Source organism: Sycon ciliatum, chromosome 7 (assembly GCF_964019385.1).
Source record: "Sycon ciliatum chromosome 7, ocSycCili1.1, whole genome shotgun sequence".
Classification (NCBI taxonomy): domain Eukaryota; kingdom Metazoa; phylum Porifera; class Calcarea; order Leucosolenida; family Sycettidae; genus Sycon; species Sycon ciliatum.
In genome coordinates, this window is record NC_088649.1 from 26792505 (window position 1) to 26816276 (window position 23772).

Genomic DNA, 23772 nt, shown 5'->3' on the forward strand with positions numbered 1-23772 from the left:
TTTCCGTCGTCTCATGAGGTGCATAGCCTTAACCCCTTGAGGGCGGATGACGTACTAGTACGTCATAACACCCACACAGTGCCCCACGGATGACGTACTAGTACGTCATGCGTTTATATACAAACTAACGGCCCGTATCTTCAGTCTTCAGGTCTGTTAGCCGATTGGTAGTGTCTATGCCTTGTGTACGAGAGGTGCCGGGTTCAGTTCCCAGCTGTCAATGTACAGCGATCAGTACAGTTCTTTTTTTCTCCTTTTTTACGCGCGCATACCACGCAATTGGTGCAATTTCTCAAAAATCGACCTGAGTATGCCGCTCGGCCTGGCGTGCCTTGGCCGATTTTCGCTTTTGTTCTTGTTGTCGAGTGCTGGTCTGGGTCCTACCTACTACTGCCTGTGGTTGTGGCTCCCAAAGATTTCACGACTTGACATAGCCAAGGTTTGAAAATTTTCAAAAAAGACCATTTTTCTTACGTGGTGCAGTGACAAACAGCCCCGCGCTCAAGGGGTTAAACATGCATGCCCCGTCCTTCAGCCTCTCACACGCTCTGCTGCTTTGGCCTCCAGAAGCGCCTCAGCATTGGCTCGACACTTGTCTCTGATGGTGTGTTGAAGGTCATTTCGCTGTCTTTTCAGATTGGCCTTGGCTGCTGGGTTGGTGAAGTTGTTGATACTCAGACGAATACTTTTTTGCGTGAGTGATAGCTCTTGTATCGCAAGATCTGGTTTCTGGTGTCTGCTACGGTTGACTTATCTCAAAACGTCCTTGGCCACCCTGCTTATATAGCTGCTTATAAAGAGTTCACTAATTCGAGGGTAAGACACAAAGGAGAACAGTGTGAAGAAAAAAATTGACTGCCACCTCAAGGACTCGATCCAGTGACCCTCGCTTGTAACCAGTGATGCTGTAACCACTGAGCTATGGTGTAGTCGTCATCCCATCAGAAACAGTTCTACATTTTCTTCACACTTTGTAACTTACACTTTGTGTGAATCTACACAGGCGGGTGGCACGCAGCCCTAACTGTAACCCACACACTCCACCTACAAACTAGCACGCAAAATAGAGTAATAAGACATTCTTCCAGAAAGAGATATACGTCCTATCAAAATTCTACTTTGTTCCCCCAGAGATTTGGATGATAATCCACTTGTTCACCTACCAGCCGAACTGTTTAATGCCACAACCAAATTGGAAAACCTGTAAGTCATGTTGTGCATGTATCGTAAAACGGCATTTTTGGCGTAGTTCTCTTCTTTTGAGATGTGCCAAATGGGATTTCGGGATTGATCTCATGTACCGCCCCCACGCCCCCACCCTTTATGACGCTAGTCGTGGAAGACTTTTCCAGGTGGAACTCCGTGTTGGAAGCAAAGAGCTGAGATAGCGTCTTTACAAGTTCCCTAGCGCATTCCTTCAAGACAGGAGCGGAAACACCGTCGGGTCCAGTCACCTTTGAGGAACTCAAGACGAGCTACAGTCCATTCATTGGAAACTGGCACCCTAACTGTTTGGTGTCTCTCTCACATAGTTGTGCATATCGTGAAAACAACAGTACATCCTGCATTGTGTGACCCGTGCAATTAATCCTTGCCACATTTGAGGCCAGAAAAGTCCAAGAACAGGGAAATAGAAATTACGCCAGGTTTTACAATAGTAGGACAGGTATGCAATGGCAAAATGTATGGAGAAGCAGATCCAAAACCCAGATTTTTGAGATTTAAAGTGGGTTTTTGATCCTCAATTCAGCCCAAATCCGACTTTCAAAAGCCAGCGGGCCAGTTTCCGATGAATGGACTGTAGAAGCAGGTGGACTGCACTGGGACAAAAGTGAACTGTCGTTAGTGCAGGTGAGCCAGTGAATGCTGTGTTCAGTAAGTCCATCGTAGTAAGTTCGAGGCCTTGTACACTGCATTTGCTGGAAGAGAAACGTGAGAGCCTCCGAGTTTTCATAACTTGCGGCCCTCTCGCAACCTTTAAGGTGGCTCATTCCTAAATTTAAAACTAGTCCTTTGAGCATCCTTCTGCGCAGGTTTGGGGTAGAAATATTATGAAATATTATTATTTTTTGCCGCTCGCGGATTCCAACCTCCCCGTAACTATAACCTGTAATTTACTCAATTTGCGTGCGGAACTGTTTCCTCCATTGTGGACTCGTACGCGTAGCACAGAGGCTGTATTTATAAGTGCAACAACTAGGCACAAAACTGACAGAGTACTGAGACATTCGACGTCCTGTCATCTAGCTTCAACACATCTCCGTAGCATTCCAACTCGGAAGGTTCAAGGTTAAGGAGAGGACAAAGAGGGGAAGATAAGTGCGACGAAAATGAGCACAAGCTACAGTCCCAACGGAACAAAGAGTGTCGTTTGTTACTGGACGATGACGAGACCAGTAGGATATTTGACAAAGCGGTCTCACTACAATTCGAAGCAGCAAAGCAGCACACCACTCAGCTTGGGTGGCTGAGAAATATCGAAGATTAATACAGAAGGGGGATGCTTTGCGAAAACGAATTAGTGTCTATTTACAGTGGTGGAGAGTTACTCTTAACTCGTTTCCATATGTCCTTCGTCCTTTCTACATTTATTAATGGCGCAATATCCGAGTTTCTAATTGCACACCTGATGAGCTGCCATGAACCATACGGCGAAACGTACGTCGTGTGAAACAACTTGTTTTGTAGTCAACTAGTCTATCACAATGTCATGCATTAGGAGTACAGTAGGACTTTGGCGTTCGCCTTGCACAATTCGTTTTCGCAAAGTTTCCCCTCTGCGCTGGTTGTTGATCTCCACGGGCATCAGACTGGGTGTACTTAACGAAGTTTTACTCTCTTGTGTACACAGCCCTGGGCCAGAAGAGCTTGTTGATGAGAAACAATTCGTCCATTGCACTGGCAACAATACGCACAGTGGAGGATTAAAAAATATATTTATGTCAAACACTTGGATGTTGTGGTCAGCCTCACCTGCTCTTGCTGCGATGAACTCCTTCAGCTGGTCTGCAGTAATTGCATGCATCAAGTTTCCAACAAACAGGACTCTCTTCTTCGCAGTGGGTTTGGTGGAGGTGATGAGTCGCCATGTGGCTCTACCGATCTGGACTGAGGCAATAAGAAAACCCCAGTAAGCATGCAAAATATCAAAGCCATGGATATACGAGCAGAATGAGAGCGACATTTTACTCAAATATGCATTTCCCTATGTTGCATTGTTCAGGTAAACAATACTATCGAGTAGGTCGAGGCTGGTGTTACAGTGAAGACGAAAGCGGGGAGTGGCGCTCAGCCCACACTAGGCCCTGACAAACTTCAGCACATCCAGCAGTCTGTTGAAAACAACCGCTATTCCAGCAGGGAGAAAGCAGCAACCGATTTGGCTAATGTTGGTCCAGCAGGCGAATCAGTAGGTGCTAGGCAGTTGAGACGGCGCCTATCAGAAGCCCATCGCTTTGGGCGTCCGCATAGGAAAGTCGTCCTCTAAGAGGCACACCGGCCCACCGTCTTGTGTTGGCTGTCGTCCACCAAGGCCACACCTTTGACAGGACAGTATCCGCCGACGAAGCATGTTTTGCTGCCGGCCCCGACGGTCGGATCATGTTCTAGTTTCCTCGCGATTCTGTGCCTGTTGCTGAGCAGTCACAGCATCCGGCGAGGGTGCAGGTCCTCGCCACTGTGTCTGTGTCACCTAACGCGCAGCAGCACATCCCCGACAACGGCATGCCGATCATTGTGTTTCAACATGCTCGTTCACCAGCCCTTAACCCGATCGAGAACATTTGGAGCTTGCTGAAAAGACGACTGGTAGCACACAACTGCCAAACTGCGGATGAGCTGCGAAAGGCCGTGGATCTGGATTGGGGAGCGCTGCAGCCTGCCGATGTGGCGAGTTTCGCAACATCCATGCCAAACCGTCCGCAGGAAGTCATCACAAATAATGGTGGTCACACCAGATACTAGCTTAGCTTCCCAGCTACTGCAAATAAAACAATCATAACACAACTGTTTCTTTTCCTCTCTCTTCTTCTTCTGCTGGGTGTACTGTGTGTTTTCTTGCAATGGTGGAAAGGTCACTAGTACCAGGTACGGGTATAGTCACTTCCAGCAATATGCATTGACACGTGCCAAAATTCACGCCAAATCCATAGTTCACGTTCACAATCCAAAAATGGACCAGCGGCTCTGCGCTGCAGCGCAGAAATGAATGTGTGCACGGTGTACGTACTCGCGGCTGCATGGCCAGCGCCCATGGGTCGCTTGAACACCGACCAGATTTTCATGTCCAGGAAAGTAGCACGCTTAAGAGTATTAAACCTTTGAGGACTACCCAAAACCGCCTGGATTCCTACCATTTTCAGGCGCAAAATCGGTATTTTCAAAAATTGCTAAAGTTTTCAGTTTTCTTGTATGCTCAGCAAAGTAACAAGTTCGTTTCAAATTCCTAATAATTTCTTGATCGGCGCATTCTCTGAGTATACTCAAATGTGGCCGGTTCTCCAAGGGACCGACGTGGATCGACTGCGACATGTCTCACCTTGACGAAGAATCAGATCGTACTCGTCTGAGCAACATATGAGCGACTTCAAGCACCTAAAAATATATCGAAGTAGCGGTGAGGCATCCTGCATCTTCATAACTTGAAGAGAACTGGCGAGCACTCATGCTCATTCCCTGGGCACTGCAAATTCACAACTCATTTCATTTCACAGAATCATTTTCAACGTTTCCGCAAATTGCCATCATCAGGATGCAATATGAAGTCGAAGTCTGGCAAGGAGCAGTCATATACACTAATTTGGTGTTCTTAGGTATTGATAATATTTCTCTGACCAAAAAATTCAGCCTCATCTTCTCTCAGGCTAGGAGAGATTTCAGCGCTTCGTTGACGGTGAAACGTTTATGGTAGCTCACGGTGAGTAGCTACGCCAACCCAATGACTCAGGGGAAAGCGAAGGGAGGAAGGCAGCTGCGCTGAAAGCAAGTTCATTTACCTTTCACACTCGCGCATGCTGCACATGCAGCGGAGGTTGCGCTCTCGATAGATAGATTTTTGATCGCCAATGCGTGGTATGTGGGTCGATTAAGACAGGGTTTTCTTCTACAGGAGCTGTAGAATGTTTACTCTCCTATCGACATAGTGAATTTGCTCTAAAGAAATCACGTATCACACACATAACCACAGAAAAACGCACAGTTTCAAGTTCGATCGGAACGTGACAGCCGGAAATCAGATGATTCACTTGAAGAGCAATTTTCTCAAAATCACGTGCAGCGGGATAACGTCCCTTTTCGCTTGCGCTGGCTCAAATCATTTCACCTAAATACGAATCGTTATCAAAGTCTATGTTCCTGTTTAGAATTTCTGTACTTTAGAACTGTCTACCACCAAAGATAACCCCTGCAGACTCCATGCAGGAATTTAAGAAGAAATTACGTCATGAGCATGCCCATAAAACCACTGGCATTCCTACAACTCACAGTAATTGCACGTCGCACTTTCCTTTGAAGTTTTAGTGTCTCATTCCATGTGCCTGGCTAATTTATTCTCCCCCCCCCCCCCCGGTTATGCTACCTATACAATAATGCACCAGTGGAGAACCCCTCAAATGGCTACCTGCCTCTGGGTCATCCCTCAAATATAATATAATAATAATAATAAAAATCTTATCCAAGTTCTACTTTGTTCTCCCAGATATTTGAGCCGTGTACAATTGGATTACCTACCTGCCGGGCTGTTCGACGCCATAACCAGAATAAAGGTCATGTAAGTCGTGGTGTGCATGTTTTGGAAAAAAAAAACATTTTTTTCCGTAGTTCTCTCTTTTGAGATGTGGCCAAAGGGATTTCGGGATTTGGCATCTCGTTGATTGATCTGATGTACCCTCCTCAACCCTTTACGACTCGAATCTGACCCCGTTCGTCGAAGACTTTTCCAAGTGGAATTCCGTGGCTGGATTCTTTGTTGGAAGCAAAGAGCTGAGATAGTGTCTTTACAAGTTCCCGGGCGCATTCCTTCAAGACAGAAGCGGAAATGCCGTCGGGTCTAGTCGCCTTTGAGTCATCAAGACAAGGTAGAAGCTGGTGGACTGCATTGGGGCGAAATTGAACTGCCTTTAGTGAAGGTGCGCAAGTGAACGCTGTGTCCAGTAAGTCTATCGTAGTAAGATCGAGGCATTGTACACTGCATTTGTTGGAAGAGAAACGTGGGAAAGCCTCTGATTTCTCATAACTTGTGGCCCTCTCCATACATCCTGTACACACACCTTGTACACACACTCTCTCTCTATCGGTCTCTAGGCTACACTGCAATTGATATACATTAGATCAAATTTCCATCATCAGGAAAAAGACTTATTCCTGATGATGGGCCTTGCCCGAAAATTTGATCTAATGTATATCAATTGCAGTGTAGCCTAGAGACCGTTAGAGAGAGAGTGTACAAGGTGTGTGTACAGGATGTATGGATTCAAGTATTGGCTACAGTGGAGTCTCCAAACCTTGAGATTGTGGCCCTCTCACAACCTTTAATTAACATCTGTCAACGCGTAAATAAGAGATCGCACTGAAGCAATATCAGGTGTCGGGGTGCGGGGGCAGAACAAGAGCAGAAGTAAAGCGATCTCCCAGAAGAAGACTAGCAAGTCCATGCAGGCAGCGGTAAACACATAGATGGGTTTTTAAGTTGAGGTGTTTCCAAAGGGTGTACAAGTTAGTATGACTGAATTGAAGAATGGTGGGGTAATTCTATCCAGCGAAAATATGCTTTCCTACCCTCTTGGTACATGTCGGAACATGAGCCTTTCAAGTTGGAAGTGTGTTGGCTTGTGCCTTGGAGAAGTGTTCGAGCTAGTTTTAGGTTGCTGAATGTCTCAGTACTCCTTGTGAGTTTTGTGCCATTGTTTCGCTCTCGCTGCCTTCGTGTGATCTGGTTTCGTTGGTGGACTCTTTATCATCACTCGTAACATGTTGTCCTCTCCTCTTTTACCATAAATAATAAATTGACTCACTATCCAAGTACTCAAAGTAAAAATAATCTAAAATCATAACTTATTGTTTTACACTCAGATACTGAGCCAGTAATAAATGTAAGAAAGAGAAGAAACACATGAGAACGAGTTATGCAGCAACTTTCCACGACTGTAACAAAATTATAAACGGTCAGAAAATGCGATAATAGGGCACAAAACTAACAGGCTACTGAGACATACATTCAGCAACCCGAAAACCTAGCTCTAACACATCTCCAGTGCGCAAACCAACAGCCTTCAAACTTGGAAGGTTCATGGTTACATAGGACCGAAGAGGGGAAGGTGAGCGCAGCGAAAATGTGCACAAGCTAAGTCCCGCGGCAAGAAAGTATGCCGACTGTTACAGGACGATGATGAGACTAGATGACCACACCCAACTTGGGTGTGTCAGCAATATCAGAGATAAAGGAAGGGCGAAAACGAATTGTACAAAACCGGACGCCAATATCTAACGATATTGCTGATATATTGCTGATATTGCTGACCCACCCAATTTGGGTGGTGTGTTGCTTTGCTGCTTCGAATCGTAGTCAGACCACATTATCATGACCTAATAACTGGTCTCGTCATCGTCCTGTAACAGTCGGCATTCTTTTTTGCCGCTGGACTTAACTTGTGCACATTTTCGCTGCGCTTACCTTCCCTCTTCGGTCCTACGTGCCCATGAACCTTCTAAGTTGGAAGGCTGTCGGTTTGCGCACTGGAGATGTGTTGAAACTACGTCTCTTTTCGCTGAATTTCTCAGTAGCCTGTCAGTATTGTGCCCTATTGTCGCACTTTCTGACCTTTGACCATCCATTTACAATCGTGGAAAGTTGCTGCATAACTCGTTCTCATGCGTTTAATTCTCTTTTTTACATTTATTGTTTTACTGCTATACAAAATTCACTAATTTGAGGGAAAGACACAACCGGGGACAGTGAAAAATTGACTGTCACCACCCGGACTCGAACCAGGGATCCTTGCTTTTAGCCAGTGATGCTTTAACCAATGAGCTACGGTGTAGTCGTCATCCCGGCAGAGACCGTTCAATATTTTCTTTAGACTTCGTGCCTTACACTTTGTGTGAATCTACACCGGTGGTTGGGACGCAGACCTCACTGTTACCCACACACTTCACGTACAATGAAAATAATTATTATCCAAGTCATGGCGTGCATGTATCGGAAAAGAGATTTTTTGCGTAGTTCTGTTATTTTGAGATGTGGCCAATGTATATAGCACAGTATAAAGAGTATTTTTCCAGGAAGTGATATACATCCTATCAAAAATCTACTTTGTTCTCCCAGGTATTTCTGGGGTAATAAATTTGATCACCTACATGCCGGGCTGTTCAAAGCGACAACCGAATTAGAATCCCTGTAAGTCATGTTGTGCATGTATCGTAAAAAGGCGGTGTTTTGGGGGTAACGTTAGTTCTGTTCTTTTAGGAAGTGGCGAATGGGATTTCGTTATGTGGCATCTAGGCATACGCGGATAATGCCGGCAGAAAAATAGGCAGAAATCGGTACCATTTCTGGTAAGTTTCATTTGTGTTTGGTATGTGGATAAAGAAATGGAGCAGAATTCGAGGAATTGCCCGCCATAAGGTTTGTATGGGTCTGCCAATTTCACTGCTTTTCGAGCAGAATCTGTCACCTTTTCCAGCATTATCCGCAAATGCCTATTGGCATCTCGTTGGTTGATCTGAGGTACCCCTCCCCACCCTTTATGACCGGTATCTGATGCCGATCACGGGGTGGTCACAACGAACGTAAGCGCAAAAGTGGTTCTTCATCCACCCTGTACCGAAACCCGTGCAGAACCAAGAGCAGCCTTGTATAAGATACAGTTGTATGTAGGCAGCTACGAATGACCATCCGTCTGCTAAGGAAGAACATGGCCACTCGAGGTAGCCACGAGCGGCTTCTTCGCAAAAGGCATGTTGTGGGTGGCCAAAGTTGTTGCTTGCCACAAATCTGGTTTCTCAGCTGTATATGCCGGTTGTGATTACCAACACCATGGAAGATCTTTGAACATATAACCCTTTGCTGTAACCACCATCGGCGATGTGACTGTCATGGGGTTTCTTTCACTTTCATTCCGGTAAAAGTCACTCAGGCTGAGAATTGTCCTGAAGGAAATGTTTGCACACATCATTTCGAATAAAAATATCAAAAAAACTGTTTTTTAATTGTTCGATACAAGGTAGTTTATTCCCACACGTCAAGCTATTGTGCCAAGTTCTTCCCATCCCTCTATCGAAGGTTTGAAGGCAAAAAGAAGCGTGCTTACGGTGAACGTGTCAATGGAGTCGAGCGTGGCTCCTTCACACCCCACACGAATGAGATGGCTTTCGTATCCTGCTGATGAGCCTCAATAGAATCATGTTACAATGCCCCAACTTGTAAATTTGAAAACGCTTTTCTGCTCGTTTTAACCCTGCATGCCGTTATTGCTACTTCCATTTTCCTACATTATTTGTATATTAGATTTTTATTTCTTTTACTCTTCATTCCTTAACCGCAATCAATAAGGGTGCGTTTGGTTGGTACGATCTAGAATAGGATCGAACAGCTGGTGCACATGGAGCAGCCTCATGCCAACCAAACGCCACTCCAGAAACAGAGCACATTTTTGTGGAAAAATGTGCCAAACTTGGTGCATTCTTCAAAATGTGTATGGATCACCATGGTCACTTTGTACGGTACGACGAGTCCAACCCAAAAGCGTATGCACGTGATCATTTGGGAACAAAATCGATGTTCCCGCCATTCACTGTGAAAAAGTGAAACTGCTTGGTCTACTCCGGCCTCGAGGCCGGAGCAAGCAGAACATGTTCTGGCCGACCCAGAACAGGTGCAGAAGCTGAATCATTTTTTTGTCTACTTAATGTTTGCAATGTAAAACGGTGGAGACAATGTGCAATAGAAGTGTTGGGTTCATGGATTCTTGTCTATCCTTCTTTCTTCTCTCTTCTCTTTTTCTATATTCCTTTCTTTCTTTTTTCTTGCCGTGGTTGGCTATCAACCCTCTCTCGCACTTTGTGTGCCAATTGGTCATGAACCACGAGTTGAGTGAAATAAATACATAAAATAAAAAAAATAAAATAAATAAATAAATGCATAATTCATTTGGCTTGGGTAGCCACTTGCGCGTCCATGTTTGCCATAGCTACCCAGGCCCTATATATTGCGTTGCCTCTCTTCAAATCTCCCTCTCAGCTCTCTTCACTAAATAATCGCTCTCTTGAGTCGAGCTCTTCAATAAGCACCATGTAGTCGTTTCATTCGTCTTGGTCTCTTGTCCCGTTTCTAATAAAGGTCGTTACGAACCTCTCCCTCTCTCTCTCCTCTCTCTTCTCTCTCTCTCTCTCTCTCTCTCTTCCTCTCTCTCTCTCTTTTCTCTCTCTCTCTCTCTCTCTCTCTCTCTCTCTCTCTCTCTCTCTCTCTCTTTCTCTCTCTCTCTCTCTCTCTCTCTCTCTGTCTCTGTCTCTGTCTCTCTCTCTCTCTCTCCGTCTATCTCTCTCTCTCTCTCTCTTTCTCTCCCTCTCTTTCTCTCTCTGGTATTGGCGCGCCTGGTTGTGATGAAGCCGAGACCCAGGGTCGGCAGAGCATCCCAGACCACGCCACCACTCCCCTTATTCATGGCTCACACATGACGGGTTTACGTGGCTCTAGTAAAACAAAACAAAACAAAAACCTACCTGTTCCCGTTGTCTGTTGCTCTAATTCACGTTCAACAGGAGGATAAAAATAGGAAAATAATAGTGTAGAGAAAATATTAGGATTTAAACAAGTTTTCGTACAACACTCATCAGGAATCGGCGTTGTACTAAAGGACACTGAAACAAAGTTGAACTATTATAGAAAACTTAAGAGAGCATGTCTGAGAATACCAAAGTATGTGTGCAAGTCGATCTCGCCGATTTCGCTCAAAATTTGCAGGTAGGTTCCCTTTTGAATTCTTTATTCTCACGATGGCACCATCCCCAATAAGAAATAAATATATGAGAAGGTGAGATTGTGGGGTGAACAGTTGGAAAGTGATTTACATCACTTTGAATTTTACAAGTATGGGAGAGGGTGAGCGCTGCAGGAGCAGATTGACTTAATCAGCAGTGAGCAGATTTCTTGTTTGAAAGCAGGTCGGGAGGAGACGTCACGAATGCTAGCAGGGAGGGCATTGTAGTATTCTAGGGACTTGTACAGTGGGAGTCTTTACAGCGATCGGTTCTGTAGGCTGGGAGGTGCCAAGTGCGTGCGTGTCGAAGGCTGTACTGGGCCGTAACTTGAGCGGGGGTGTTGAGCAAGCGTATGTGTTGTGGGGCATATTGGTATTTTATGGAGTGAGCAAGAAGGGTGAGCTTCACTTTGCGGCCTTTGGTGTGTGGATCGATTGTGCAAAGCCCTTGAAAAAGTTTCTGAAGGGAACCTTGAAATTTGCATACCCCTCAAAAATGGCCGAAATATCACATCATTAATGGGTCTAGAAACGAGTCACGCCACAGCGTATCCGAACAAGTTATGAACAAAACTCCATCAAGCCAACATTGCCTCACCTTAGAAGAGTTCCTGGAGCAGTACCGCTTAGCCACGCCAGGATCCCAGAAGACAGGGGGTGATGGACGTCGTCTTCTGGGATCCTGGCGTGGCTAAGCGGTACTGCTCCAGGAACTCTTCTAAGGTGAGGCAATGTTGGCTTGATTGAGTTTTGTTCACAGTTTGTTCGGATACGCTATGGCTCGACTTGTTTCTAGACCCATAATATATGTGATATTTCGGCCATTTTTGAGGGGTATACAAATTTCAAGGTTCCTTTCAGAAACTTTTTCAAGGGCTTTGCACAATCGATCCACACACCAAAGGGAACCTACCTGCAAATTTTGAGCGAAATCGGAGAGATCCACTTGCACACATACTTTGGTTTTCTCAGACATGCTCTCTTAAACAAATTGTCATGTTGGGTGGTGATGTCTGCGGCATTCATACTTTTCATAGCTATTATTTGGATGTTTGCTGATATTACATTTCCAGTCGATATTGAGAGGGCCAGCTGGTCACTCAGTGTCAACCCAAGTAAAATGGAACGTACTCGGGTGCTCAGAAGCAACGAAAGGATTGGTGAGAGGTGGAGAATGGTCCGAAAACTAGGATCTCGTCTTGGCGACGAGGCTGACGTAGCACGGAGGAAGCAGCTTGCTTCAGCAGCCTTCACTTCAATGTTTAACCTCTGGAAACGGAGATCTGCTGTGAGTGAGCGTCTGCGCCTGCGATTGTACTCGGCATTCGTCCTACCCGTCCTCACGTACCACTGTGGCACTTGCGGCCTCACGCAATTTGCTCTCCAGAAGTTGGATGCCTTACACCGACGTCAGTTGCGGTCTCTCCTTGGCATCAAATGGCCACAGCGCATCTCCAATGAAGCACTGTACCAGAGGTGCCAAATAGAGGAGATCAGCATCTTCATCCGCCGTGCCAGGTGGCGTCTATTTGGTCACATCTTGCGGCTGCCACCATCAACCCCCGCAGTAATGGAAATGGAATTATTTTCGCAAACAACAGCCCCAGATGGCTTGGCCGGCCACGCGTCACTCTTCCCAACGTGCTGCATCAAGATCTGCAGAAAGCCGGGCAGGGTAGACTCCTGACTCCGGGAGATCTCCTTTCGCTCTGGGCAATAGTTGCCTGTCGTAAGAGCTGGAAGGCTCGGCGTGAGGCGATATGTTCATCCAACTAGTTACAAATCAATGTACTTGTAATCCCATATTAGCCCGGTAGTGCAACATCAAATCAACCAGATATATCTTCTTAATTTGCTCATCTCCCTATGTTTCTCTCTCTCTCCCTCTCATCTCTCTACCGTTCTCTCTATCAATCTCTCTCTCTCTTTTTCTCTCTCATCTACACCGGTGGGTGAGACGCAGATCTCAATGTAACCCACACACTTGACGTACAATGTACATCTTATCCAATTTCTACTTTGTTCTTCCAGATATTTCGTGAGGAATCAACTTGTAGACCTACCTGACGGGCTGTTCAAAGCCACAACCAAATTAGAAACCCTGTAAGTCATGGTGGGCATGTATTGGAAAAGAGAGAGAGAGAGAGAGAGAGAATGAGAGAGAGAGAGATAGAGAGAATGAGAGAGAGATAGAGAGAATGAGAGGTAAAGATATAGAGAGATAGAGAGATAGATAGATAGATAGATAGATAGATAGATAGATAGATAGACAGAGAGAGAGAGAAAGAAAAAGAGAGAGAGGGGAGAGGGGGCAGAGAGTGAGAGAGAGAGAGGGGGGGGAGTGGGGGAGAGAGTGAGTGAGAGAGAGAGAGAGAGAGAGAGAGAGAGAGGGGGGGGGGGGAGAGAGGAGGGAGAGTGAGAGGGGGGGGGGGGGGAGAGAGAGAGACAGAGATCGATCACTCTGTGAGAGGAGCTCACTGAGTTACTGCTCCGCTGCATTCACCTCTAGATCTAGTGCGCTTGTGAGAGCCTGGAAGGTCCGCTTTCCAGCCTCAGTTCTGACGCTGACGGGAAGAGCATTCCACTGGACAATTGCCACGAACCAGATTGAACGCCGCCCGAAGGGACTGCGGAGAAAATGCACACATAGCAGATTGGACTGCTGCCCTCAAGTTACCCGGATGTTGCTGGGGACGCCAACTGGAGCTGTGCCTGTGAACATCTCCTAAAGCAGGGGGCTAGCTTTGTGGTGGAGGCACCGATGAACTAGGACCAGAAACCTTTAATTTAGCAGTTGCAGTAGGCTGGGGACATCAGCAGGGATAGTAGAGGGGCTGTGGGCACGAGATTACGCTGTTGGAGGGTTGACCGTAGACCTCTGTTGGAGAGTTTGGAGACTTGATCAAGAAGGATTGGACTCCGCAAGAGCTGCTGTCGCAAGGTGGCACCGATGCCAGCCTTTAGCATCTTTTCAAACGGACCAAGCAGGTGTGTGCTAGATCTTGGAAAGAAACTGTTTGAACCATAACACAGCTGGGAAAGGATCATGCTCAGGAACCATGTTCGCCGGGCAAGCAAACTCAGTCCTCGTCCATGCCTCCAGAGCTGACCAATTGTTCGCGCTGTCTTGCGACCAATATACTCCACATGTGGAGCCCAGTATAAATCATTATCCAGGACTAAATCAAAGTACTGGGCTGTAGGGGTCACACAGAATTTCTCGCCATTGCAGAAGACCTCCGGTTGTATTGCAGCCGTGCCTCGTGGCCGGATGAAGAGCAACTGTGTCTTGGGAGTGCTGAGGAGCAGGCCAATGTCCTCCAGCCAGGTAGCAAGGTTTGTCATGGCTTGCGTGAGGGTTCTGCACACCATAGCAGGGTCAGAATGGGAGCAGTCGAAGGCTTTCGACATATCAACGAACACTGTCCCAGGGAACTCTCGTTTGCATCTAGCGGTGGACCATAGATTAACAGCTAACACAAGTGCATCCTCAGTCGAATGTGCCTCCAGATAGGCCGTGAGCTGTCTCTTAACCATTGTTTCCAGATTACGGGAGATAATGGGGTGGAGAGACACTGGACGATAGTTCTGGGGCAGGGTTGGGTTGCCACACAATGGACTGAAATGTGACACTTTGAAGGTAGGCGGAACCTGTCAAGATCCAAGAGACAAATTGATAATGCTGGTGAGATTCAATGCAAGAACAGAGGCATCTTCAAGTGAAACTGGCTGGAAATTGGATAGGGATGTCTCCAATGCTGGCCCTGCGGGTGGCTGAAGGTTCAATGTCCGAGCTGGGTCATGGACAATACTATCAAAGAGTGAAGTTAGTTCTGTGATGGATGCCTGTGGCTCAGACGACTCTTTCTTCCAACCAGCAACTGCATTCATGATTGACCGAAGTCTTCGCTGGTCACTGGTGTTGCACTGTGCAGTGAAGAACTCGTTTCTGAGCTGATGAACTAGCTTTCCTGCTGCAACCCTTGCAGCTCTATGTGGGTTGCGTAGCTCTTCATTTTGTTTGTCCCGCATCAACAAGCGGTGAAGCCAGCTCCGTTCCCTCAAACGGGCTACTGGTGCTGCATTTAGCCATGGACAAGGACGGGTGTCCTTTTTTTGTCGGTGTTCTACTGGTGCATGGTCATTCAGAGTAGAGAGGAGAGCGGAGAATAGGCAGTTTGCCAATGTGTCCACATCTGCTTGTGCCTGCAGCGTGCTCAGCTTGTTGCTAAGGTCTACATTAAACTGTTCGCAGTTTATCTTATGTAGTCGGCGATTAGGATTCGGGCGGTCGGTCTCGTGATGCACACAAGCAATACGTGCTAATATTATTATTATTATTATTATTATTATCTTTTCTCTTTTTTTGAAGTGCAAGCCTCTTTTACGGGCAAAAATTAACACAATGTATTAAAATGCAATACAACATACACTGGAGAAGAAATCAGGAAAATAAAATATGAGCTCAAAAATGGAACGAAAAATAGCAAATAGAATCAAAACTCACGATGGAATCAAACTCACGATGGAATCAAACTCATTATTATTATTATTGATTCGAACAAGTTTTCGTACAACACTCTTCAGGAATCACCGTTGTACTAAAGAACAAAATGAGAACAAAGGAAATAATATAGCAATCAAGGTAGGGTGACACGATACCATGACAGCACTGGAATATCGAGGTGAGATTTCTCACAAAAGTGTGCAGAAAACAAGGGTATACAAGTAAGAACTAAGCGTGACAAGTGTGTATCAGCAACAAAAAACAAAAAAGTGAGAACGAATGATAATAATAACAATAATAAACAAGAAGGTGACAAAACACATTTAGGCACAAGTGGCAACAACGTTGCCACACTACACAACAGAACATTATTTGAACAATTTTAGGGTAATATCACTATCTTTCTGGACACACAAATTCGGCTCATGAATGCGCTGACAAACAGCAATTTGAACAATTGTTCAAATAATGTGCGCCTCCGCCTCGACGGGCAGGGAGCTTGACCCATCTCAGACTAGCGTGAGGAAGCGAGGAAGACCATCCCGAAAACCGCCCTTTGTGACACCGGAGCTCACGGACACCGGAAGAGTTACCAGAAGCAAGGTGAAGAGACGAAGTACTGGAGATTTGAATACGTCGGTACTGGAAGTGACAACAACGATCAACAGGAGGAAACGAGGAAGACCGAGGAGTCAAACGAACGCGACCATGAATTCAAAGAACGTTGGAGGCGTCAACAAGCCCAACGGAAGAGAACAACGGCAAACGTCGAAGGTGACAGAGCTAAATGATCGGACATCGTCCATCAAGCGTCATTTGTCGGGAAGTGCTAACTGTCGTGAGTTGTATAGTGATGATGTCTTTTCTCGTGGAAGGTCAAAGTTACATCTTGCTGTGTTAGAAGCTCTGTATATTCGTAAACTAGATCCAGAACTATGTGTACAGAAGGAGAATGTGTTATCGTTGCAGTTGTTTGGTGTCACACCTCGTGAAAGTGTGACAAGTGCTTCTTGATGTGTTCAACGTGTTTGTCTACAACTTGCTGCTATTGTTTTCGAGTTTTTGTTAACACTTTAGTCATTTTATCGCCTTTGTTGAAGTGTTGACTTGTTCTCTATTTTTCTATATAGTTATGTGTTTTTCCAAATTTCCAACATTCCCTGTACTATCCTGAAGAGAAGGGAAAGAAAACGTTTGATAGAAAAGAATTGTCTACTGAATTGTCTGGATTTGCGTCGTTGCATGCGAATACTTATTACGAAACCGTTTTCCCTCCGTCTCCAAGCTACTGTTTGAAATATTATTATTATTATTATTAAAAAGCTTCTGTGGAGATAAAAATGTAATCAACACAATGAATAGAGTAAGCTGCGCACTCAGTACAAACACCATTAGCAAAACATGTTTTCATGTAAATAAAGAAGCTTGTTCCTAAACGTTTTCGTCGCCATCTCATCAGAGGATTACTGGCAAATCAACAATAGCTCTTAACTCAATATATATACGCACAATGCAAGTAATAATTTAGACCCTGACTATCGCGAGAAAATGAGAGCTGAAAGAAACATTACATCAATCAACGATATCAGGTGACAACAGATGCGATAAATCCACCACTAGAAAGTAACCATGCAACCACAAACGAGAACTACTGATCTAAATCCACAAACAATTTCAACGTAAACAAATTCTTTTTCTGCCTACACGAAATCGCCTTGGTGGTAAAAATGTAGATAGACTCCAATACACGCAAATTCCTTTGACTACGTGAACGAGACCAAACAGAAAAGCAATCATCAGTATAACTAGAACGACAATCACTATTTTATTACTTGCATTGTGCGTATATATATTGAGTTAAGAGCTATTGTTGATTTGCCAGTAATCCTCTGATGAGATGGCGACGAAAACGTTTAGGAACAAGCTTCTTTATTTACATGAAAACAAGTTTTGCTTATGGTGTTTGTACTGAGTGCGCAGCTTACTCTATTTATTGCGTTGATTATTATTATTATTATTATTATTTATGAAAGGATTGGGAGAACTTCAAATTCAAAGGAACAGTAGGGGAAGGGAACTGCCTGAAAAGAGAAAAAAACGCTAGACCCACCAGGACTCGAACCCGGGACCTTGCTTGTCATGAGCAATGCATTATTATTATTATTATTATTATGACGACTTTATTCACTCCCAAAGCAGAAAAAGAAAGCTTGAAAGGAGGCATGAAGCACAGCACCGGGATCCATATGACCCAAGGGTGAAGCACCAATCAATGAAGATAAAAGAAAATCCTGAACAAAATTTTGATAAACTTCATGAGAGAAAAATTCAACTATACCAACTTCGATACTCACATAAAATCACAGTCATGTATAACAGAACTACTCAAGTAGTAAACACCAAGCATGCTGCACATGGGACACTCCAAGCAAGACAAACTCAGACGAGATAAAACGGCATATGCAGAGAAAGAAAATACATGACTGGGGGCATATGGCAGAAATTCACGCCTCTAGGCTCGTCACACAGCACATGATGCACCACAATCATAAAACACACAGACTGAGACACATCGAGACATTACGGGCAGGCTAACATAAGGTCAACCGACCGTTCCGACCATGCCACTCTCCCATCCATGACCAGTCACCGACCGCACAATTCTCAGGGTGCCCAGAATAGCACATTGCTGCAGCCGCTGGATCACGGACGCGTGGAGCCCAAGGCTTAAGATGTGGCTGCGGCTCGTTCCTGACACACCACCCAGAGCACCAATGATAACTGGAACAATAGTTATCTTTTTGTTCCAGATCCTCCTCAGCTCTGCTGCCAAGGGCAGGTATTTGCTGATCTTCTCCTGCACCTTCTCATTGACCCTGTGGTCCAATGGGACACTGACGTCCAAGAGCAGTGCCCGATCATCCAGAACCAGCACCAGGTCTGGTCTGTTCGCTTTTATTATTCGATCTGTGGGAATGGAAATCTCCCACATAAGCTTGCAACTGGCAGAACTTGTGACCTGTACCAGCTGCTTACTGCTGGGTAATCCATGCTGCTTACACAGCGCACGATGCAGGGCCTGGACCACAAAGTTATGCCGGGCAATGTATGCAGTCCGTGCCAGGGCTGGACAGCAGGCGATGATGTGGTCCATATTTTCTCCGGGTGCACCACATACACGACAGAGGTCCACGACATCATGCCTCTTGTGGATATGGCGCATATTGTTTCTCGTGGCAATCACCTGATCCTGGCAAGCAATGAGAAAGCCTTCCGTTTCAGGACGCATTGTCTGGGATCTGAAGCAGGAAAACGAGAGCTGCATGTCCAGGATGCCATCAACACGCGCCCAATAGCGACCATGAAGAGGCATCGCTCGAAGTTCACGGCGGCGGTTGTCATTGAGGGCCTGTTTAACAGTCTCTTTGTTAGCGGTGTCCAGGCTCGTTATTATTATTATTATTATTATTATTATTATTATTATTATTATTATTATTATTATTATAGGCTTTTCCGCGTTGGCATCGCCAAGCAAGCTTGGCTAGCCTTCGCATAAGCTGCTCCATAATGATGAGACGAAACAATGAATGCATGTATATACAATCTAGGGCAGAACCAAGGTTGAGGATATTTTTGAAGAAAGCTGCAAGTTGTATTGAGGAACACAATGTTGCAAACTCTACGAAAGTAAACTGCAAGAAATGTTTTGGGGTTGTTCTCATGATTATTGTAGTCACAGGTTGTGTTAGTAGCATTAAAGGTTGTGTTTTCACAGGTATATCGTTTACATTCCTATTCTTTTACAGGATAATATTTTCACAAAATATGTTAGTCAATGAGTTATGTTATAGTACACCGTACAGCCATGCAGCTGCCACAGGTGAAAGCAGTATTAGGCTTTGTTGTATGCTTTTATCACATTGCTGCATAGGTCTTTCCGGTCTTGTCATGACTGGGCGATGGCATGGACGTTCTCAAGTTGCTCACGTTTCTTGAGTGACCCCCGATACGCTGCAGGTCCTGATGCAGACTCAGTGGCAGCGGAACTTGGGTTTTCGAAGTATGCTGCCATCATAACGCGTGCTGGTACATCGTCGTCTAGTCTCAGGACATGGCCAAAAGAACCGCCACCTCGCTCTCACAATGGTTTTCCCTAGGGGCTGGGAGTTGGTGCATTTATTCAGCTCGTTATTTTTGATGACTCGAGGGTACTTGATCCCGACGACTGTTCGCAATCATAGCCAGCAACCGCATGTCATCACGTACATTCAAAATCAACATAATTTTGCGAATCGACCTTTTTTCAGCATCACTTTTCAACGAGGACGAAGGAAAGTCGGCCGAACGAAGCCCAGAGGAAGAAAATCACCCTCTCCACTTCAACATCACCATACTGACATAGATACGAGACGAAACTACTAAAAAATCCACAATAAAACTGATCGGTCATCTGAATTTCTGAGAATTTCTATCATGATCAAAAATGTACGAGGAGCACTCAAAATAAGCTACTCCTGTTTCAAGACACAACAGTCGACTCTCCACTTTCAAACCAGGAACCAGACACACCAGTGGTCCTTTTCAGCTGCTCCACGAGTGCAGGAAATGTTCACCAAGGGGCGCAGAGCAGTATCCATTCCAGAAAAAGAGCTAAAATACGAGTGAGACTGCATGCCTGAGTACATGAGTACATGCAGAACAAAGTCAATTTCAGTGTTTCTGCTCCAAACAGCAACTTGCTTCGACTACCTACAAAGATTACACCAAAGGATCAAACAACAACCGTTTTCTTCATTTTTTGACAGGTGGCTTCCTTGTGCTTGGCCCAGCACGCCAAAAATCACACCTCGGAGGAGTACAAACATTACAACTCCCAGATGTCCTCGATTGCTGGCCATGTGACGTCTGTGGAATGCTTCCAATAGCTCGATGACATTGCTTGGGACTCCCCATGTTGAGCAATTTTACAGGAGTATTGGTGTGATAAATGCATTGTATAGCTTGACACGTCTGTTCTCTCTCACCTGCGAGCCTCTCACCCACAGTGGCCAAAGCCGTTGAAACGCACCTGTGGCCAGCTGCATACGCCGAGATATATCTTCCCTGTCACCCAGTAATCCCTCGTGGCTCACTCAGGCACTAAGAATTCAGTTAAAGCACAATCGAGACTCTCACATCCAGTGCAAGAAGTACCCCACTCCTGACAAGCTTACCCATTACAAATCTGAGCGGACCAAGGCCCGGAATATGTCTCGCACATTTTCGCTGCGGTCATCTTCCCCTCTTCGATCTTACGAAACCATGAAGCTTCCAAGTTGGAAGGCTGTTGGTTTGCGCACTGGAGATGTGTTAGAGCTAGGTCTCGGGTCCCTGAATGTCTCAGTAGCCTGTCAGTTGTGTGCCCTATTATCGCACTTTCTGACCGTTTATCATCTCGTTACTGCGTGGAAGAAGGCCCGGAATATCGAAGTCGAATACGCTATCAACTCCCTCAAGAAAAACAAATCAGCGGTGTTCGATAACATTCCTGGCAAGCTTTTGCGACATGGTGGAGATACGTTGGTGGCTGTTATGCACAGGATTTGTGACCTCGCGTGGACAACTGGTAGATGGCCGACATCATGGACAAGGTCCATTCTTGTTCCCATCCCTAAGTCTGGAGATCTTCGGCAGTGCCAAAAATACAGGACAGTGAGCCTCATCAGTCATCCGAGCAAAGTGCTACTGAGGATCTTACTTAAGTGTCTGCAGCCGCAAGTGGATGGTTTGCTGGCGGACGAGCAAGCAGGGTTCCGGAAGGGAAGAAGCACAGTGGAGCAAATCTTCAACCTCAGAATGTTAATTGAAAAGTACCGTGACCATCAGCAGGCTGTGTATCATTGCTTCATCGATTTCCGTAAGGCCTTTGATAGGGTTTGGCACAAAGCGCTATTCAAGATTATGGGAGCGCATGGCATCAAAGCAAGAATTGTGGACCTGATTGAAGCCCTCTACGCTACTACTGAAGCTGCCATCGTTGTTGGATCCACTATCACCGACTGGTTCACCACATCAGTGGGTGTCAGGCAGGGCTGTTTACTCTCGCCTTGTCTGTTCAATGTATTCCTGGAGTACATCATGTCTGACGCTTTGGAGGAGTTTGATGGGTCAGTATGTATCGGTGGCATGTGCGTTACCAACCTACGTTTTGTGGATGGTATAGATCTAATTGCATCGTCTGTGGAAGAGCTGATGGACCTGACCGAGCGCGTGGATACGAGTGCAACAAGACTAGGCATGCAGATCAATGCTTCCAAGACCAAGTCAATGGCAGCGCCGGAGGGCGGTGGTGATCTGGGGTGCATTCATGTAGGCAATGAGCGAATAGAAGAGGTATCCCAGTTTAAATACTTAGGTGCCGTAATCACGTCGGATGGCAAGTCTGATGTGGAGATAAGAAGACGCTTAGCACTAGGGAAGCAAAACATCATTGAGCTTTAATTCATTTGGAAATCGCCATCACTTTCTTTGCCTACTAAATTTCGTTTTGTTAGGTCTATTGTGCTAGCGACTGTTTTATACGGATGCCAATCTTGGACATTATCTGCCTCATCAATGAGAAGAATTTCATCCTTCGAGATGAAATGCTTCCGCCGACTCTTAGGAGTAACATACCACGACCGGCGTACCAACCAATCTATCCTGGAAGAAATCAATGACATCATCGGAGCAAGGATGCGGCTAGCGAACGAAGTCAAGCAAGTTGATGTGGTTTGGCCATGTTACGAGACATGACGTTTTCTCCAAGCCCTTCCTGCAAGGATCAACTCCTGGATCTCGACCGAGAGGAAGGCCCGCGACATCATGGATTTCTAACATTAAAAGTTGGACGGGTCTTCCCTTGCATGCTCTCTCTCATGCCGCACACGATAGAGTTGGATTCAGAGACATCATTCACAATTCTCTCGCTGATTAATGCCTCTACGATCACCTTGTGATTATGAGTTATACATACATACATACAGTCGTGGATAGTTGCTGCCTAACTCGTTCTCATGTGTTTCTTCTCTTTTTTACATTTTATTACTGGCTCAGTATCCAAGTTTAAACTTTCTTTGAGTGCCGACTCTTTAACCCTTTCAGTGCCAAGGACGAGATAACTCATCCTACAGACCCCCACGCGATTGGCCAAAGACGAGATATCTCGTCCTCGTAGTGCGCACTACTGTATCTCACCGGCCATGCACTACAATCTAACTTGGCCGAGTGTGGCTCTTAGAGGGGGAACTAGGGGTTTTCCCCTACTAAATAAGACCTCACTCGCCGTGTTTGAGTACGTAAGGGCGCGGGAGCATACATTCAGAGCGCTCGGGCGAAAAACATATTCCAATTCAGAAACAATTAGATTGACGGAACGTACTCTACCTTTCACTCAGACACGGCGAGTCGCCGCATGTCGGGTGAAGAGGTGCTCCAGTCCATGATAGACTCGGACATTAATGTGTTAGTGAAGGCGATGACTCGGATGCGGACATAGACGTCCACGATCGTGATGGAACAAATTTCGCGGATGAGTTCGCCGTGGTCGATGTCGTACCTACTGCCATGGTCGCCTTGACCGGCCCTGAGGATATCAGAGATGTCGATGTCGAGTTTGAGCAGGGCGCGGCAGCACATGCTATGCCAGCGAGGGACAACAAGTGGGTTTGAGTTGATACGACTAAAATGAAAAAAAATCAGATTTTTTTTATGAAAATTGGTCGGCCAACAGCGTACATTGGGCCTGGCACAGAAAGGGTTAAAAAATAATCTTTCTCTTCTGTATAAACAATAATAATCCCTAGTCATAACTCGTAACATGTTGTCCTTCTCCTCTGAGACTTCAAATAGAGTAATAAGAAATTCTTCCAGGAAGTGATATACGTCCTATCAAAATTCTACTTTGTTTTCCCAGAGATTTGAAAGAGAATCAACTTGTTCACCTACCTGTCGGGCTGTTCAACGCCACAACCAAATTACGAAAGCTGTAAGTCATGTTGTGCATGTACCGTAGAAAGGTGTTTTTTGGCGTTGTTCTGTTCTTTTGAGATGTGGCAAATGGGATTTCTCGATTTGGCATTTCGCTAATTGATCTCATGTACCCCACCATTTATGACCTGAATCTGACGCCACTTGTGGAAGACTTTTCCAGGTAGAACTCCGTGTTGGAAGTAAAGAGCTGAGATAGCGTCTTTACAATTTCTCTGGCGCATTCCTTCAAGACAGGAGCGGAAACACCGTCGGGTCCATTCGCCTTTGAGGAATTCAAGACGA

At 45.6% G+C, this 23772-nt stretch overlaps 1 protein-coding gene across 1 annotated transcript in view; it reads left to right on the plus strand.

Annotated features, from left to right (window-relative positions):
• Positions 1–23489, plus strand: part of LOC135821760 (carboxypeptidase N subunit 2-like) — a 51733-nt gene extending 28244 nt beyond the window's left edge. The window contains exons 6-10 of the mRNA XM_065334757.1: positions 1132–1203; positions 5696–5767; positions 8321–8392; positions 13005–13076; positions 23414–23489. Coding sequence (XP_065190829.1) covers positions 1132–1203; positions 5696–5767; positions 8321–8392; positions 13005–13076; positions 23414–23489 — 364 coding nt within the window. The remainder of the gene's footprint in view (positions 1–1131; positions 1204–5695; positions 5768–8320; positions 8393–13004; positions 13077–23413) is intronic.
• Positions 23490–23772: the final 283 nt, after the last annotated feature.